At 25.7% G+C, this 20,912-nt stretch overlaps 2 protein-coding genes across 2 annotated transcripts; both read right to left on the minus strand.

Annotated features, from left to right (window-relative positions):
- Window positions 1-3,038: 3,038 nt before the first annotated feature.
- On the minus strand, window positions 3,039-3,632 carry LOC106756338. Its single transcript, XM_022777246.1, is given in 3 exon segments — window positions 3,039-3,294; window positions 3,297-3,410; window positions 3,563-3,632. Coding segments are annotated over 3 exon segments (333 nt in total). The 3' UTR covers window positions 3,039-3,145.
- A 1,070-nt stretch (window positions 3,633-4,702) lies between these two features.
- On the minus strand, window positions 4,703-8,284 carry LOC106765648 (aldehyde dehydrogenase family 2 member C4). The gene is made up of 9 exons (XM_014650338.2): window positions 7,953-8,284; window positions 7,410-7,552; window positions 6,782-7,165; window positions 6,112-6,201; window positions 5,844-6,017; window positions 5,639-5,776; window positions 5,330-5,467; window positions 5,172-5,233; window positions 4,703-5,094 (listed from the first exon to the last, which is right to left on the minus strand). The coding sequence occupies exons 1-9, from the start codon at window positions 8,041-8,043 to the stop codon at window positions 4,821-4,823; spliced, it is 1,494 nt and encodes a 497-aa protein (XP_014505824.1). The 5' UTR covers window positions 8,044-8,284; the 3' UTR covers window positions 4,703-4,820.
- Window positions 8,285-20,912: the final 12,628 nt, after the last annotated feature.

Consider the following 20,912-nt stretch of genomic DNA (forward strand, 5'->3'; position numbering starts at 1 on the left):
AATATGTATTTTTGTCTTAAATCCATTAGGTCTTGTGTTTATTTTTCTTTTACATCAAAATTTAGGTCTAGTTGTAATGTTTTATTTTTTCATGTTGACAATTTTTCAATTTAAAATAATAAAAAGTTCAGAGATCATACCTAACCTAAAATTTACTCAGTACTTCGACTTCATTACGAAAATGTTACATATTATAAGGACCTGTTCATGAAAGAAGAACGTAAGAAACTAAATAATAATAAATAATAAAACAAATAAGATAAGAAACTTAGTTAAATCATACATGTGTGAGAGAAGTTGGAAACTTTTTACGTATTTTTCTATTCAATTTTAATGAATAAAAACAGAGTTAATAAAGGATCTTGATTTTTCTATTCATTTTTTAATACTTTGGATGCATTTTAATTATTGGCAATAATATCATCTTACTATTTTTTAACACAAACGTAAAATTTAATCCCATTGTCAAAAGGTTTGTATTTTTCCTAAAATAAATTATTATAAAAATGATTCATTTGATAATGGAAAAAATCTCTTTAACAATTCTTTTTTGACAACTTTTTGACAACGCATACGTGGCAGTTTGTGATTGGTCAATTTCAAATATTTTTTTAGAATAAATTCAAACAGACCAATAAAACAGTGACACATGTTCTATTGTCAAAAAATTATTAAAGAAGAGTTGTTAAAATATCATTTTCCTTTGATAATCATGCATCTTTATGATAAAATTTACAATCTTTCATCCACTTTTGAATTTAATAGTTTTTTCATCAATGGAAAAGGAATATTTGTTCATTGCCAAAAAGTTTATGTTACCATTAATGTAAAAGAAAATGCCACACGATACCAAAATGTTATTGGAAAAGTTTGATGTGTTATTCCTTTCACTTTCAAATTATACATTTTTTTTCTTCTTTTAACCATAATTAGTAATGACTTATGAGACTGTTAAACCAATTTTTGATGATTTTTTTTCTCATCAGTACTAGTTTAAATTAATTTATTTTAAAAACTACTAAATGAATTTAAGTTTAACTTATTTTTAAAAAATTAACATGTAAAAAATAAAAATCTTATACATTTATATATTTTAAATTAATCTTATTTTTATAAGATTTCCAGTACACTTTTCTTAAATTAATAAATAAAATATATTTTCATTAAATTAAATATTTGTGGGTGATTCAATAGAAACGTTACTATATATCCAATATACTTTTTTAGAATAACTTACATAATACTAAATTAAGAAGAATTCTTTCTCACAAATCCCACTCATAAATAATATAATTAAATGAAAATATTTCTTGAAAACGTGTTTTCCAACCAAAACTACCATAAACGACACATTAAGATTCTTTAAAATTTATTAATTTAATCTCAATATCCATATAATTCTGAATATTTCACGAACTACTTATATTTAATTTACATACTATATTTAAAAAAAGAATAATACTTTTACAAACTAAATTGACCTCTCTTTTTTTTGAAATATCTCATGGTCAAAGTTCAATGATTATTTGACTTTTCTAAGTTTTAGTTTGACATGCCTCTCAGCACGTCACCTTTGACTATCGCAATTCATATTGTATTTTCAAACCGTAATATTAAGGGCATTTTTAATTTGATTTATTTTTAAAAGGTAATTATTTAGTTTGTCAATATTTTAAAGAAATAGTTATTTCATTAAAAATAATAAAAAAACGTATTAATTCTTATAATAAAGACGCTGATCAAATTATCAAAGACGTAATTTTAATACCATTTAATTAAGTATCACGCTATTCACATATAATGCAGATTTATACAATTTTTAAACACTATTCAATTTGTACACTTGATAATTAACACAATTAATAATTTTCTTTTTTTTATTATTACTATTAATTTTAAAAAATCATAAATGAAATTAATAAACATATAGTAAATGACACAAGTAAAACTTAACATGCCTGCAATAATAACTAAATTCACAAGTAAACAAATATATTTAAACTGTTCCTTTAGAGGTAAACTCGGTTTCTATTAAATGTCCCATTAATTAATAAAATTTAGTAAATAAAAATAAAATAAAATGACTATAAAACCTATATAAATTTATTTTGTTTGAAGGGAGAAAAACGTGTTAAAATATTAAGGTTTAATTTTCATTAACGATTGGTCCAATTTTTTTATGCTACCAACTAATTAAAAACTACTTTAAACATAAGTATTATAAAAAGTAATAAAGTAATTTGCACGGAATTAGGGTGATAACTACTATTCAAACTTTGAATATTTTTGGTAACATGAACACATTAAAAATATGATTGAAAAAGAGAAAGAGAAACATGTTCTAGAACAATTAGAGTTGGTTGTTTTTAACACAATTAAGACAAAATTACAGATACACTAATGAATACACACTTAAATTTATTTGATATATATTATAAAGATAAAATAATTATGAAAAATACAATTTTATATTTTTAGATGAAAAATAATAATATAAAGTAAGTATTAAAAATAAATAAAAATAATAACATCAAATAAATATAAAAAAATTATGTGTGTAGAAGTATAATTTTTATTATTAAATTACTCGTGTGGCAAAAAGCTATTAATTTCATGACATATATACATTTTAATAAATTAAAAACGTCTTTATTTGCTATAAGATTTTCGGTACAAAATATGTAGAATAAATAGTAGATTCAGTTAAGCAAATATTAATATATTTTATTTATAATACAATAAAAAATTACCATATTATTATGAAATCCTTATACTAATAATTAAAATCATTAAACATTAATAATTTTTAACAATTTTTACGTGTCTTTAATAAATAAAAAGTTTAATGTCATTATGCAATTAATTTAAAATAAATCCATTATATTTGTTTATAAATTTAAAATTTTACTTACTTTTTAATATTTCATTTTAATAATAAAATTTAAACAAAAATAATAGTCTTACTTTCTTTGTAGCGATATCATGATATTTTTATTCTATCATAAATAAAATATATTAATATTTATATTATACCGACTATGTTAATAATAAACCGAGTCGCCACCGAGTCGAAACCAGCTGCCACGTCTTGAAACTCAGTCTGTATCTGTTTCGTTGAAGTTTCTGGCAGACGCCACGCATGAAATCAAACACAGTTCTTTTCTCTTTTTCTTCCTTTCTTCATTTCTTCTTTCACTGTTATAAATAGCACCAACCTTTCTTTCACTTCAAAACACATTTTCTCACATACCCTTTTATCTGCTCAACTTTTCCACAATTTTCTCGCCGGAAAAAATGAAGACTGTGAATTTCGTCGCCGTCCCACTTCTCACTTTGTTGTTCATGGCAATCTCTCGTTTGGGTCATGCTCAGGATCTTCCTTCTCCAGCACCTTCTCCTACCAGTGATGGTAAGTTCAAAACTTTACCTTTTTCTTCTTCATCTTCACCTTTTTTTTTTTCTCTTTGGGTTTTCCTTGATTTATATAAAGTGATAAACTTTCTCCTTTTTATGTTCTCTTTTTACAATTTGTTGATCTGGGTTTGTTTTTGATTGTCACAGGAACCACAATCGATCAAGGAATTGCTTACATTCTTATGCTGGTGGCTCTGGGCATCACATATATGATTCATTGATTTTTCTTTTCTTTATTGCTTTTATCATGGTCATATTTAGAGAAAAATTCAGAATTTTTGTGCTGTAATTATTATCATTATCGATGAAATTCAATATTATTCGTTCTAATACATTTTCTTCTTCCTTTTCTGGGTCAATTTTTCTCCTTTGTTGATGCATGTAACTTTGTGCTGGGAATTCTCTTTTCATTATTCAAAAGCTTCCATTTTTTTAGTAACGCGGTTAGAAAATTGGACCCATGATAGAGATTGGATTGATTATACCATTATGCGTAAAAGAGACAACTTGTTCTAAGACTTTATAAAAAATATATTCAATAATGCATTTCCAGTTCATACAATGTACAAATCGGTCAAGCCGTGTAAACTTGAATGTTAACCACTCAAGGAATTTCAACCTATTATTTAATGGCACTGATGCCACAATAATCCTCTTAATTTGTCCAACTATTCTTTTTCTTTTTGCCTATTTTTCTCTCAAATGTAATTTATTACTTCTAGAAAGAGATGCAATTCTTCTATCATTACACATTTTAAAAATGGATAGCTCCCAAAATAAATGATGAAAAGTTAGTACTTACTTTTATTTAACATATATAATCTTTAATTTGTGTTGCAAGATGACTTTCAAACACATACTAATGACTTTGTTTATGTATATATTTTTATTAGTACATTTGATAGAATTAAGAATTTATAAAATTATTTTCATTTAATATATAATAAAAAGTAGTAGGATTTTTCAAGGAAATTTTTAATTTGACCATCCCAACTTAAGTATCCTAGCTCTACCCTGTTTTCCAACAATCTAGAAAATTTCTACAATGTTTGTTGACTAATAATATTATTATAAAAGATAATTTGGATAGTAAAACAACGCATCTTCATTTGAAATTGAGTTTATTGTTTCCCCCCAAATGCTTAAAACACTAAAAATTTATACATGGCTCACTTAATATTTTCTCTGCTCTGCTCATTAATGTAAGCAGCTTTTTATATGATCCTGATCTAACAAACATTTTGCATTTCCACTGTTGTTCTTCAAAGTGGAGGATCACACAAGCTTTGAAGGTGATAATATTAATGCCGTTGTTTTGCAACCTTAAAAGGAAAAGGTAAAGCATTAAGTTGCTGATTAAACTGATGTATGCTTTTGGTGTTTACAAGCACACAGAGATGGAAGTTTCAAAGCCAGGGAGAATTGTAAATAGGAGTTGCAACAGATTTAACTTGAAGATACTTATGAAGTGCTTCCAGTCCATAATCTCTTCCAAATCCACTCATCTTATACCCTCCAAAAGGGCAGTCAATATCAAATGCAAAGAAGCAGTTGATCCAAATGATGCCTGCACGGATGGACCTTGATGCAGTGTTGGCAATATCCAAGTTCTTGGTCACAATCCCTGCAGCTAGGCCATATTTGGAGCTGTTGCCTTTCTTAATTGCATCCTCAATGGTTCTGTTGCATGCATACCATACTTGATTTAACATTCTTTTTTTTCTCATTCTAAGTGAAAATGAATATAAGATGCTTACTTGAACTTAGAAAGTGTCATCACAGGTCCAAATATTTCCTCTTGTGCAATTAGCATATCCTCCTAAATGAATTTCCATAAAGGAGAAAAACTTAAGATTAGTTGCTCAATAATGACAGAGATAGCTAATTTCATGGTTTTTGTTGAACTGAAATACACCTTAACATTGGTAAAAATGGTTGGCTCAATGTAGTATCCCTTTTTGCCCACTGGTTTTCCCCCAGTCAATAGCGTGGCTCCTTCACTCTTTCCATGATCAATATAGGAAAGAATTTTATCAAATTGTGCCTTACTAGTCTGCAGTATAAAATCATGTCAGAGAGGAGAATTGCATCACCAATGGTGTTTTTTGTTAAAGTATGTGAAGATTAAAATAGAATATGCTAAGTGATACTAATAATAAAGCTACATTGCTCAAATACTAGTGTAAACAAAGTTGTGTTGTGCCAATTTGAAGTAATCTCTTACTTGGGGTCCCTGTTGAACTTTTGGATCAAAAGGGTCTCCTACTATCCAAGTTTTAGCCTTCTCCACAACCCTTTTCTCAAATTCATCATATATCCCTTCCTGGACAAAAACTCTGGAGAATGCAACACAGATTTCTCCCTGAAAAGTATACAGTTTCTAACAATGTCTTTTCTATGGTACAAAATTTCCATGGCAGAAAATTTACCTTGTTGTGTAGAATGCCAAAGAGAGCAAGATCAACAGCTTTGTCTATATCAGCATCATCAAAAATCAACACTGGTGACTTTCCTCCCAATTCAAGAGAAACAGGTTTCAAATTGCTCAAGGCCGCAGCCTGCATTATTTTACGACCTGTTTCTGTTGAACCTGTAAAGCTGACCTGTGATATAACAATCACAACAAACCTTATAGTTGGTGGATAATGAAATAACCTTCAACTTAATCAATGATATAAACTTTAACACTCAAATTACCGCATCAATGTCCATATGTGAGCTTATTGCAGCCCCTGCAGTTGAGCCAAATCCAGGTACTACATTGAGCACTCCATCTGGGATACCAGCCTTCATGAAAAGGGAAAATATGTATTCATGTCCCTCCATGTATGAATGATAGCAGATAGATACTAACAAACCAGACATTCTAATGTTCCTGAGGTAGCATTTGGCCCAAACACTTATGTTCCATTTTCTTTGATTCCACTAAAAGGGTGTGGAATCAACATGTACCTCTTTTCTAACACCATGTGTACCAAACATTAAACATAACATTTTATATTTGATATGACACTGGCAAGTTAACTAGCCAAAATTGTATATACAAGTGAAGGTAACTCTAGTTGAGTTTATAGAGTTTGCCTTTATCAATATGTTATCGCAGATCAATATAAACTCGTTTAATCTTTAGTCAGATATGAAATTTCCAACACACCCATTATGGTTCTAATATCATGTTAAGAAGTAGACTTTAAATCTAACTTAACTTTACAAAATAAATTTTGTAAGATAAAGTTTACACTCACTTAAACTCGTCTTATCTTTAGTCGACATGAAATCTAAAACATTATAAGATAGAAATATCCAACATGTTATGTTGTGTCTCATCTTAAAATGTCTACCAAATAAACCAAGGTGTTAGCCATACCAACTTAGCAAGATGAGCATAGAAGAGTGATGAGAGAGGTGTTTGCTCAGCAGGCTTGATGACCATGGAGCAACCAGCCGCCAAGGCCGGGGCGACCTTGGCAAAGAACATGACAGTAGGGAAATTCCAAGGGATAATGTGACCAACAACACCAACAGGTTCCATAAGAGAATACAACTGGAGGTCACGAGATGTTTTGAACACATTTCCATGAATTTTATCAGCAGCACCAGCATAGTAACGTAGGATGTTGCAGGCTTCAGGAACATCCACAGCCTTACACCAACTGAAAAGCTTTCCTCCATCAATGGTGTCCAATGCTGCTATTTCTTCTACATTCTGTTCAATTAGTTGCGCCCATTTCAGCATAATCTTTGCTCTTTCCTGTCCAACATAACAAGTTACTTAATGTTGCTACTGTTTGAGAACAATGCTATGTGTAAAATTTTGTAGACTTCACATTTTCATTATTATTACTCAGAAGTTTTAGTTATATAATGCTCGAATCTTTTGCAAACTCTACTTCATATATGTTGAAAACTTATCTCAGCTTTTTGGTAGTGATGAGTACACAAATTTTCAGTCAATTATAATTGAAATAAAAAAATAGTTGATGATATGAACTTACAGCACCAGGCATACGTGGCCATGGACCAAAATCAAATGCTTCACGTGCAGCCTTCACAGCAATATCAACGTCTTCTTTGGTAGCTTCTGCTATTTCAACAATCACTTCCTCTGTTCTTGGATCAACAGTCTCAAACGTTTTCCCTTTTGTTTTTCCAAACAAATCCAAATGCATTATTGTTAAAACATAAAAATGAAGGGATCATGATCCTAGTCCAAGATTAGGCAAGTTTACAAGCAAAAATAATACTATCACATTAAGCTCACATGATATTACTACATCATAATCATAAAACAAAGGTATATATATACTGAGATTCTAAGAACAGTCTTGAAAGTTAATTTTGATTAATCTTTTAAAAGAAATTCATTACCAAGAAACAACACCAATAAGACATTAACTCAATATATCGATACACCTTTAACCAAAACTTTTAAACAATGAATTCATTAGGAAGAAACAACACTAACAAAATATGAACTCCATGTATCCAAAACTTTAAGACAACGAGTTTACAGGCCTTTCTATCTTAAACTTTTCTACCTGAAATAGAATCTACAAATTCTCCATTGATGAAAAGCTTGGTAAACTTTACTGCTGGAATCTGGACAAAGGGTTGTGAGTGACTTGCCATCCTTATCTACTTCACTGATCACTGATGACTGATATGGTGAATGCCAAGTTCCAAGCAGGTTTGTTGGCTATGGAGAGGGGACACAAAAGTTACTTATACATTTGAATTACATGAGTTATTGGAGCTTTATATGAGGGTGTTGGTGGGTAGCTGAAACAGGTGAGAGATATTATTCTCATAAGTGTTTACTTTGCTAGCAATGGAACTCTCCTAATGCATGCATTTCAACTCCCTCTTTTTCCTTTTGCATTTTCCACATTCAATGCCAAAGGAGAGTCAGCATTTGTGGGAATACAAATCATGTAAACTGGAATTTCAATTCCAATAATAATACTTTCACACAATTCTGGATTTTAACATTCATTTGACACGGTATAGAATTCATCTTTACTGAATTTCCAGATCATCACAATATTATCTTTTCTTATTTATTATTTTCTTCTTTTTTGAAAAAATGCAAAAATTTACATTTTTATGATCATTTGATTCTTGTGTGTTAAATAAATGTAAAAGTGTGTCGTGATACCATTATTCTATTTAATCTTAAAATCTAATAAAAGTTAGCTTATCAAATGAATAATTTTACCATATTAGTGTGTTAAGGCATCCTTACTCTTTCAATTCATCATTACTTTTTTCTTTTAGTTTTCTTTCAAATATACGATTTTGTATGTAATACTTTTAAATTTAAAAACTTCTTTAATATAAAATTAAATATTTTTATTCTCTAAATTATTATAAAAAATTGTTTTATTGTTAACTTAAATTATAAAATATGTATTTTATGAGAGAAATTCATGAAATATAGTTTCTAAAATAAACATATGGATATAATATAATATCAAATATAATATAGTTCTCAATAGAAATATTTTGTATGATAAAGTATAAAGATAAAATATTTTATAATTTAGTTTAGAGAAAATCACATGTGATGGTATGATTATAGTTGAAGTGATGTGTATTTAAAAGTCACATGCTTAACTATTTGATTTCAATTTCAGTTTCATAATTTTATCAGCTGTTATATTTGTTTAATAAATCGAATTAAGTTACCATAATCTTACATAATTACTCTTAATAAAATATAGATATTATCTTATAAATTATTTATATTGATATATTAATATAAATATCATTTGTCACTCTGATGTCAGTTATGTTTTAGAATGACTGAAACGTGTAAAATAAACCACCAATCAATTGCTCTTTCTTTCAAGTTAAAACAAATTATCAAACTTGCTTTTTCAAACAATAGCTTCAACCTAAATTAATAACTTTTGAAATTTTGGATATAACCTTGATTAGGAGAGTAATCAACACTATTTGTGTTAGTTTTTTTGTATTGTTTATTTGTCAATTTCTTGTGTTTTGAAGTTGACTATTTTTATCACATCTAATAATCTTATATAAATTAGAATTTAATATCAGTTTAAATACTTTTTTTAAATATTTTTTAAAAACAAAATCATAACATATAAAATTTCAGACAATATGATACTTAATTTAGTACTTTTTGAAAACAAAATAATAACATATAAGATTCCATGATAGACAATATAATAATTAGTTTAATGACAATTATCAAATAATTAAAACATAAATAGATGAACATACACAAAAATTGACAATTGTATCAATTTTCTTTTGTATACACTAACATTGCGTTAACAATTAAAATTTATATATCAGAATAATGCTGAAAAATAAAGTCATATAATATAGAATTTATACAAATTTTAACCAATATATCGTTTATCAAAGAGAAATTGAATTTTATCTCCTCAAATTAAGATTCAGATTGGGATATTTTCTCTAAGAAAAATGTGATGAAAAAATATTAAAAATAATAAGGTAGATTCTTCCACTAAAACTAACCATGAAGAATACTTAGATCGAAAACATGAAGAATATATATATAAATTCACTGAGTTTATATTAATATAGTAAAATTGTTTGAAATAAAATATACATAGACGATGAGATGTCCTTTTTAGCCATTTTAAAAAATAAGAAGAGTTTCTTTAATGGGCCTAATAATTGTACCAACTATTTTTCCGGTGTTATGGTTAATATGTCATCATGTGTACCAAACCAAATTATTTATTCTTTTGAAATTAAAAGGTTAATAAATATAAACTGACCTTTTACTCTATCTTTTTTTATTTATTATTATTTTTTTAATGTGGATTAAATTGTGTAAATAATTAAAGATTCTATCATTTCAAGTTTGACTATAATTTCTAAGCTTTTGATTCACCTAAGAGTTTTGACCATTAATTTCGAAGTCAGTGTTGTTCAGTCTCACGTGTTTTGGACTGATAGACGTCACCTTTTAACTTAGGAAAATGTTTTTTTAAATTTTTAATATGATTTACGTGATATTTCCTTATTGGTCCGTTTTAAATATATAAACTAATAAAATAATGATATATAATTTGTTTTAAAATGTTATTAAAATATGATGATTCTTGTAACTTAAATTTAGAACCAAGTTAATTCATTTTCTGTTATTGTGAAAATTTTCTTTTATATCAAAATAATAATAATAATAAATAATAATAATGATTCTGAGCACATCATATTGTGTGTGATCACAGTGAGACCTGTGACTTTATAATCTGAAAATTGAAGGTTAAATATATGTTTTAGTTCTCATGTTTGTTTTCCATTCTCAATTAGGTCTTTATGTTTTTTTTGTCCCAATTGCATCCTAATATTTGTAAATTTGTGACAATTAAGCCCTTTCCGTTAACTGGAACTAACGTCATAGGCCAATTGAGAGGGATTAATTGTCTCAAATTTACAAATATTAGGATGCAATTGGGACAAAAAAAAACGAAGAGGGTTTAATTGCCTCAAATTACAAATATTAGCATGCAATTGGGACAAAAAAAAACATAAAGACATTGAGAATGAGGAACAAATATGAGGACTAAAACATGTATTTAACCAAAATTGAAATAAAGAAATTCGTATTTCTTTTACTTGTTTTTCTAATTAAAAAATTAAAATCTCATGAATGGGCCACTCTTTAATTTGGGCCAACTATATTAGACCGTCTCGATCCAATACGGGCCGGGCAGTTTCTTCTTGCACCGCTCGTAGCCCGTAATGCATATTCTTAGTAAATACGAAGATTTACAGAAAAAGAAGAGTTTGATTTGGGATAAAAAGGTCACAACTGCATGTATTTGATAAAATGTATATTGCTCTTACCCAAAAAAAAAATTGCATGGATCTTCCGATGTAATTTAGAGAGATTTAGATTGTTAATGTATGAAAAAATCTTTGTAGAAAATTTTTCCACACTTAAGTTAATGAATATATATATATATATATATATATATATATATATATATATATATATATATATATATATATATATATATATATAAAAAAAGTATAGTGAGAATAAAATATTTTTATAGGTGGAAATAGATCTGAAATGTAAATTAGAGGTTAATTTTTTAATAAAGTTAATTTGCAAAATATTTATCATTTAATATATTATCTCCGTGTCTGTGAATTATCATGATTAAGAAATTTATGACATATTATATGGGGACAAAATATTTATGATATTATGTAATATTGTTTAGTGTCTATAGTGGTATTTATAATAGAGAGTAATTATGAGATGTTATGAGAATATTCTTATGCATATTTATTATATTATGTTCCGTCAGGGGAGGTACATATATAATAAAGAGTATGTTTCACAATGATTTCATTATTAATTAGTTATATTTTTCCCCTGTTTATTCAGAAAAACAAACTATTGAAATTTCAGAATTTTTTTTTCTGGTTCTTTTTGCTTTTTGGACACACATTTTTCTCTACAGAGTATTGTCTTTTAGAAAAAGAAAAAGATAAATAAATAATGGAAGCAATAATATTTTCCTGTGTACATGTGACTCACATTGGGCCAGAGATTCAGTAGCAGTGTCTACAACCAAACACGCCCTAAGCCGACCACGTGGTGTGTCTCTAAATTCAGTATATTTTCCTGTGAATCGGAGATACATTGGGTGTTAAAAGAATAATGATATTTAGATAATAATTTTTTAATAACATTTTAATATTACTTGTGATTGATTCAAAATTATTTCACAATTAATAATAATAATAATTATTATTATAAATATCATCATGAATCAATCATAGAATAACACGTAGATGATATTCAAATATTGTAAAAAAATATTATCCAAATATCATTATCCATGTTAAAAAAGACCGGCTTTTTTTTTAATCTAAAGTGTCTAATTAAAAATTAAAGAAATTATAATTTATTTATAAAGAAATCAATATACGTCATTAATTAAAGATCTCCAATATAATATTTAAAGAAAATATATACATTTTACAGTGTACATGTTAATCTAAAAATATTACTTGAAATAATTTTATCAATATATATTATGGTATGCAATTAAAATAAGGAAGATTTGTAAAAAATGATATAAATTCATAGTATTACTTTAACTATTCCAAAAATAAGAAATTTTACCTCTAGAGCTTATACATTATAGTATTAAGCAAATATGGTGAAATAGATATATAAGACATAAATAAACAAATTAATAGTAAATATGGTCATATAGATATAAATAAACAAAATTCATGGCAAATATGTTTAAATAGACATACAAGACATAAATAAACAAATTCATGTGCAGTTACCTTTCATATTAAACTTTTTCAAAAAAACGAACAAATGTCTACATGACTTAGTGTTAAAATGAAAAGATAAGAGTACATAATACAAAAAATTCAAATATATTATACCAAAACTCATAAAATTTCACATGAATCATTTTCACTTGGAAGCACATCTAAACACATAGTTATAATGATTATTGCAAAAAAGAAATAAAAAAAAACGTAAAAGAACAGAGAGAAAGTGTATTATTATATAGCACGTACATGATATAACAATTTTAGACTCAATATATAAATTCATGCATTAACTTGGACATTACAACTCTTGTATTTGTCGTGTAGTGAAATATAATGAAATGAAATGTCGCAATCAATCCTTGTACTTGGTTTTTCCCTCTCTCACAGAAGAGTAAGATTAACTCGTGGTTTTGTCTAAAAAAAGATCTCACTTCAAATTCGACCATAACAAAATTTATTTCTCAATTTCACTCTCCTATTTTATTAATTTTGAAAATAAGAAACTTAAATAATTTTTTCAAGTAAAAAAATAAATAATAGATATTTTTTTATAAAATTAAAATTAAATTTTAATAAAATAAAGTTAGGTAGATAGGTTGGTGGATCAGCCTGACTCACCATAAGTTCAACCCGCATTAGCCGAATTTAAATAAATCGGATTGAAATCTGATTCACATAAAAAAAATAAATTTTTTTCAAACCCAACCCGACCTAAATCCGTAATACGCTGGATTGACCCGCAGATTGTGACCCATTTTGACAGCTCTATTAGCAAGACTAATTACTCGCTCAACGAGTTTATCTTAAAAACACTTATTAGTGATTAAATGTCTCATCCAATGAGCCAAATAATGGAACAAAATACACATTCCTTCGCCCAATGAGATCTCGTCTCCTAACTCTCTGTCAAACTTGAGTTTAATTTTTGACAAACCTAAACTTAATACTTATATAAGAAAAGGGTTTCTCAAGCGAATTTTTGTATCACATTCACACAAATATACATTTCAGACCGTTCCCTTAATTTTAGAAAGTAATCTCATACTTCATTCAAGTAAAAAACAAACCAATTTCGTTTTCAATCCAAAATTTTCATCACAAAATCAAATTTTACATATCTCAGACCAACCCAATCCAAAAAATAATTTAACAATCAAATTCCATTTCAAAGCATGCCAACCAATGATCTCAAATCAAAGTTTAAGAATTAAAATTAACTTCTCTTCACCTTGTTTAAAATGTTTTTATTCTCACAGTTACTCTTTAAAGTTCTATCTAACACAATATAATGTAACTAGACAATAACGTAACTAATAACTGAGCAAATTTTTTAACCGTAATAGTAAATAGTGTTATAAAAAAATGTTGAGTATCAGAATAATAAAACAAGTATTCACAATTAAAAAACAAAATACGCAAATAATATAATTTATCAAGAAAAAGTTAAATTCCCTTCTCTTTAGCCCTGAGATTGATTCTACATACAAAATAAATTCAACAAGATTTCTTCTTGATATATTCAATAGTCGAAGATAGTGAACATTCTTGGTGACTCCATTTATTTGAATTTCGAAGGCTAAAAAACATTAATTACTAGTGGCTTAGAATTATGAACCATCACCTTCGTATATCAATGCATTTTTATATATATATATATATATATTTATTTATTTATTTATTTATATATATAAATTCAAACTCCCCAAAGAGTTCATTATAAGTTTTCTTTCTTTCAAGTACTCAGTGAATATGTGAAAACGGGCTCCTAAACTTCAAAAAAAAATGTTTGAAAAAACTGTAATTAAATATATTTTTACATATTATATATAGAGAGAGGATTGTAAAAGAATTATAATATTTATTTTATTTTTCATTTAGAAGGAGTTAGGGAGAAATTAGTCTAAATATATGTCATTTGATTTTAATATTATGCACCGTTTGTAACATGGAATTTTTAAATTCTATCAATAATATATTTTTTCTTCAAAATTCTTTGAAGGATATGAGTATGAAGAAGACGTTGAAGAAAAGTGACAACTCCAGATAGAAACGAAAGCAATGCAGAATGATGTTTTGTTCCATCTTGCTACTTGTTGTGTTTGGAACAAACACAAACACTACCTTACATTTCTGACTTTTTTTTACTTTATTAGAAATGGACCAATTTATTGGACTTTGAATTAAGCAAAGAAAAAAGAAAAAAAACTTCATTAGCATTCAATTTCTTTTCTGTTTCAACATCTAACATTCCAAAAAGATACTTTAATATACAAATCTTTTACAATTATTTAATATTATTATTTTTTATTTTTTACTCTATTTTTCTCAAAAAAAATATAAAAGTTTAGGTTTTGATAATTATTTTACTTTTATATTGTGTACTTATATTGTGTATCGAATAAATGTAAAAGCTGAGATAATTCATTATCCTCTTACGTTCCATTTGTCATGTACCTCAGATTAAGAACTATATACAATTTTTAGAATGTTTTGATGTGAAAAATTAATTAAACAAAGTTGATGATAATCCAAACTCATATGAAAATAAAAAAGACGCACAGATTATAATAGATAGTTTCTCATTATTGAGATAAAAAGGAAGTTTGTACAATTATAAGGAATAAATGAGTAAAGAAAACAAAAAAAATACTAAAAATAGCTCAAAATTTGTGCAAAAATATTTTAAAGCTTTCGTAATTAAACTTTTATTTCATTAATTTGAATTTTTAATTGCACTATATGTGAATCTTCTTGACATTTTATTAAGCATTAAATGGAGAAGTGAATGTTCATGAATGTAATTCATACTGGCGATGGATACCATTTTTTGACGCAATACTTCAATAAAATATTATCTTATTACCATAAAACTAATGAACAACATAGAAAAATGATTAGATTATTTGTATGAAAATAATTTTCATTAACATTTACCAGAGTTAAATAATGTCAATCGTTTGTATAAAAAAGAATGAAAAATAAAAGATGTTAGAATAATAGTATAGCTAATTAATATCTGAAAAATATTAAATAAAAATTTGAAAATTTTGTCAATTAAAATTCATGTTACCGTTAAAACAATATTGTCTAAATAAATTTTCTTTTGAAGTTTAAATGAATGTTTAATCAAAATAGTGTTTAATTGTCTGAAATAAAAGATAGATAATTCTAAACATTACATCTTAAGTACCCTAAAGTGTCTAATGAATGTTTGAACGTTTGGCATAAACATTATAAGAAATTATAATAAAACTTGTAATATGAACAACGTCTAACAAAAGTATAGATAATGCTAAATGCTATTAATTTGAAATAATCTAAACAATATAATGTTACTCAAACAGATTGCGCTAGACGATAGTACTCAAATCATGTTTAAACACATAGAATTGTCTAACACTTTAAAGCATGTGTGTTCTAGTTCTTATTCGTCTATTATGCTGTGTGTTTTTTTATTTTTTGCAAATTTCCATCTTTATCAAAAAGTCTGCTCATAATTAGAATAAAGTTAAGAGCTAGGAAAATATTCAAGGAATATTTTTTTAATTCTTTTTGTTTGTTCCTTTGTACATACAACATAGTTGTCATACAGCATAACTTTTGACTCTACCTTAAAGGCTATACTTCTAAAAGAAAGTCAAAAACTCTGAGTAACAGATTTGTTTCTAAGACATCTATGAAAGAGGACTCCATGAAGAGAAGAACAACAAGAATTGTCTTATTGCAATAAGCTCATGATGTTTCTCTCTTTAAGCTTTGTCTCTTGGATCTGTCTTTAAAAAGAAAAGTTCTTTTACAAGTTTTCAAAATATCCTTATATTGTTTTCAAATCATTTCAAAAAGAATCACTCGTTATGTTCTTATAATATTTAAAAATAGTTTGTGTTTGTATTGAGAAGTAAAGTAAAACACTTGTAAAATTAACTTAGTAGAATTAGACTGCTTGGTCAGATAAAATAGTGATACCATAAATGGTTATACTCGTCTAAACAATGAGTTAGTTGTACACCATAAGTGATAAAATTCATTTCTAATCTTTTATGATTAGTGAAATTAAAGAAATTTAATGAAGAAGTAGATGCAGTTCAGATTGGAACAAACTATAGTATAAAAATTATTATTTTATTGTTTTTATTTTTCAAAGATTTTCCATTAAACACTGTCTTAAAAATTTTAATGTTTAACATTTGCAGACCTATGAAAATAAAATTAAATATTGATTTACAAAAAATTTAAAACTGTAGTCTTACTCTCGTTTCTAAACTTTATTGAAATTTTGATAAGAATAATAATAGAATTTTTAAGTATTTCTTTTAATTCCTTAATTATTATCTTGATTTTTTAAAATATACGGATAAGTTTGGTATGAATAAGAAAATATTTATATTGGATGTTATATTATTGCTTTAAACAATTATAAATAAGGAAAATGATATTTTAACATCATTTTATGACACTATTTTGACACTGTACAAGTGTCAAGATGTGGTTGGACGATTTTAAATTAAAAAAAAAAAACTTTAGTTTTTTTCTTCCAAATATATCCTTATCTAAGCCTTTTTAATTTGAATCGTCCAATCATATTTTGACACGTGTGCAGTGTCAAAATAGTGTCAAAAAATGGTGTTAAATTATCATTTTCCTATAAATAATTGAAATCAATAATGTTAGAAATTTCATATTTCATTATATGAAACCATGATTGGTGAGATGTAGTGATAATCTTTCATTGTCCTTTCGTGTCGGCAATGCTAAAGAAATTGAAATGCAATAATTCTTGCATTTGAATACTACCAACATGGCATAGGCAAATAACAGTAGAATAAGATCTTCGAGTTGTAAAATTTCATCAGTTGACTTTTACCTATTTTTAAGAAAAGTTGTATGTCTTTTAGCTATTTACAAAAGTCCAATTTGAGTTTTGGTTAATAATAACTTCTTTAAAGGAGGATTATCTACAATAATTACATTTGACTTTTGGTTAATAACTTCTTTATTAAACTTCATTAAGGAAGGGTTGTTCCGCCTTATAACAAAATAATGTTATAAAAATGAATAAGATAAAAGAAATTATTGAAAATAATCTAAGTTTTATATTCAGTAAAAAAAATTTAGAAAGTTAAACATTCATAACTTTATTCGTTTAGCGTTTTAAATTAAAAATGGTGTTAATTTTTTATATGTAAATTGTACTCGTGTTTTTATTAGTATGGTTTCTTTTCAATGATTCTTTCTAAAAAAAATAATAAATAACATTAGAGACGATGATTAATGTTGTTAACAGCTGTATATAAAATCTTCATGATGGAAGAACAATAAAAATAATATCTAAAAGAAATTGATAAAAATGAATGAAAATATCACATAGAAATCTTAAAAATTTAATATAAAAAATCGAAAAACTGAAATTAGTATTTAAATAAAAGTAAAATTTCAAATTCAATTAAATTTTAAATGTTAAATATTTTTGATTAAGTTCTTTTTTTTTAAAAAAAAAACTTCCTTTTACCAAGTATTAATAATTTTTATTTTTTCAATTAATGCCGTTTTTTTTTTTAATTTTCAATGTAAAAATATTAAAACAACAACAATGCAAATAACAATCATGTTGGATCACTTGGTGGTAAAATCAAATAACAAAGTCTTAATTAAAATTATAAAAAAAAAAAAAAATCAAACCCTCAATAAAATGAACTATTTAACAGAAACTCAATTAAAAGTATACAAATATAAATCGAAGATTAATTAATAAAAAAACAAATCAAAACAAGATTGTTTGATAAAATAAATCGAGAAGAAGAACGTATACAAAGACTTAGTAAAAAACAGAAGGTAAATAGTGATAAAATGTAAAGGACCAAACAATGTTTTAGCATGTTTACCGATTCTTTGTATTTCATATTCAAATACTTATAGTTTGAAACATTTTTCTTGATACATTAATGTTAATGTTAGGTTGGAGAATTTTCAAGTAATAATACCTTTGATGCCATTGAAAAGTCTATTAAGCAACTTGAGAATAACGGCACTCAGAGGCTATGTTTTTTTTTTCAAAGGTTATAAAAAATTAATTAATCATATTTATAATTGTAACAAAACAATGAAAAATGATTTTACCATATTTTTTATTATTTGAGTAAATATGAAAGTAACTAAAAAGAAATTTGAAAGTGTTCATTAATAAAAAAAATGGCTCATTAAAATCTTAATATAAAAACTTTTTAATATATTAGTAGAAAAAAAATGAATCAATATTATAATCTAATTATTATAATAAGTTGATTGATAATATTTTTGTAATAAAATTACGAATTATGATAGGTAAAAAAAAATTAATATTATAAGTGAAAAAGAAAAATTTATTAGGATAATGATATTTAGATAACATTTTTTTTATGACATTTAAACATTATCTACGTGTCATTATGTGATTAGTCAAAAATCACTCCATAATCAATACTAATAATCATAAACACTATTTTGGAGTGATTTTGGATCAATTATAGAATGACAGATAAATGATATTCAAATGTTGTCAAAAAAAAATATTGTGTAAATATTATTATTCAATTTATCATAAGAAATACAATCAAACTATTATGACAAATCAGATACAACATGAATATAATTATAACGAAAAATTATTATGGCGGATAAAACAACAGTTTATATAATAAATAAAGAGGACAACATTATTATTACATGTGTACTAGAACTAATAAATTTGAATATTATTTCTTTTATTTTTAGTCTTTGTTCCTCTCGTTTTTTCTTCTGCTCATGTCTTTATGAATATAGAAGTAAAATTTATCAAAATTATTTTTAATACATTTTAATCCATTACTCTAAAATATCTGAAAAAGAAAATACAAAAGATATTGTGGTAGCATGCTTCTCTTTAAGGAACCAAAAACCATTTAATTTATGAAAAGTTGAAAGCAGCCATGCTTTAATTTTTGGATACATTTTCAAATTTTGTAAATCTTTTGCACTTTTTTGTTTTATATAGTTCCATTATTTCCCACTGTCTTTTGTTAAAAGAAAAAGAAAAAAAAACGCACCACTTATTTTAAAAGTCAAAAGCACCCTCGCATTGAGTAGCTGTGCGTAGTTCCAAAAACTTTTTTCTTAAAAAAAGCATATGATTAAAAACGGTACAACACACATAAAAATATAAAATTTTGTATTTTTTTAGAAAAAAAGAGAATAAAAATAAAAAATAATAAGATTAAATATATGTAAAAATTGTAGGTGTGAAAATTTTCATAATAAAATTATTTAAAGAGGCAATAATTTACGTTAGTCTTAAAGTAATAAGGATCGTTTTGTCTCTTTTTAAGTCAATATAGATCGAAGTAATATTCTATTAAATAAAGGCTGCTAAAGGTATTATATGGGATTTACAATTCAAATAAACATGATTATAAGGACTATTCTGAGATTGAACTCTTCTAATTTATAGATTCAACGATTATTTTTTATAACGATTAAATTTAATATTATTCATTTTACGGCAAAATTATTAATAAGATTTACATGTTTCTCTTAATTCACTGTAAACAATTTTAAAGGTTAAATCAGTTTTGATAAATAATAGTTATTCGGTATTATTAAATAAATATAATACAGGATCAGTATGAGAATTTGAATAAAATATATTATAATGGTTATGTTAATTAACAAATTATAATGATATTCATTACCAGGATTTAATCTACACATAAAATAAAAAATTGTAAATTAATATAATAAGTTATATGGAAGTGAGACGTAAAAAAAATGTAAATTAACATAAATGACTCAATTATATGTTTTAAAACAAAAGAATAATTGATAAATAATTTATATTAATTCATAAATATTCAAAAATAATTTTTTTATATATTTAAAAAAGGAAAATTAATTTTAAAAAATAAAACAAAATCACCGTTTATTCTAATTTCTTTTATCAATTTTTGTTGGTTTTCAGACAAAATTTGGTTTCGTACAGTGACCGGACAGATTGCCGTGTCAATTTTCGGTTGGATCATTTTAATTCGCCAGGTGGTCCACTTTCCAAATAATGAATCTGATAATTTTTAGAAAATGTGTTTTTTTATTATGTATTTTCTAGTTACTTAATATAACAATTATTACTATTTTTTAAATATTTAATGCTATTATTTAACTTTTATTGATGTTGGTCC

Source organism: Vigna radiata, chromosome 1 (assembly GCF_000741045.1).
Source record: "Vigna radiata var. radiata cultivar VC1973A chromosome 1, Vradiata_ver6, whole genome shotgun sequence".
NCBI classification, from domain to species: Eukaryota; Viridiplantae; Streptophyta; class Magnoliopsida; order Fabales; family Fabaceae; genus Vigna; species Vigna radiata.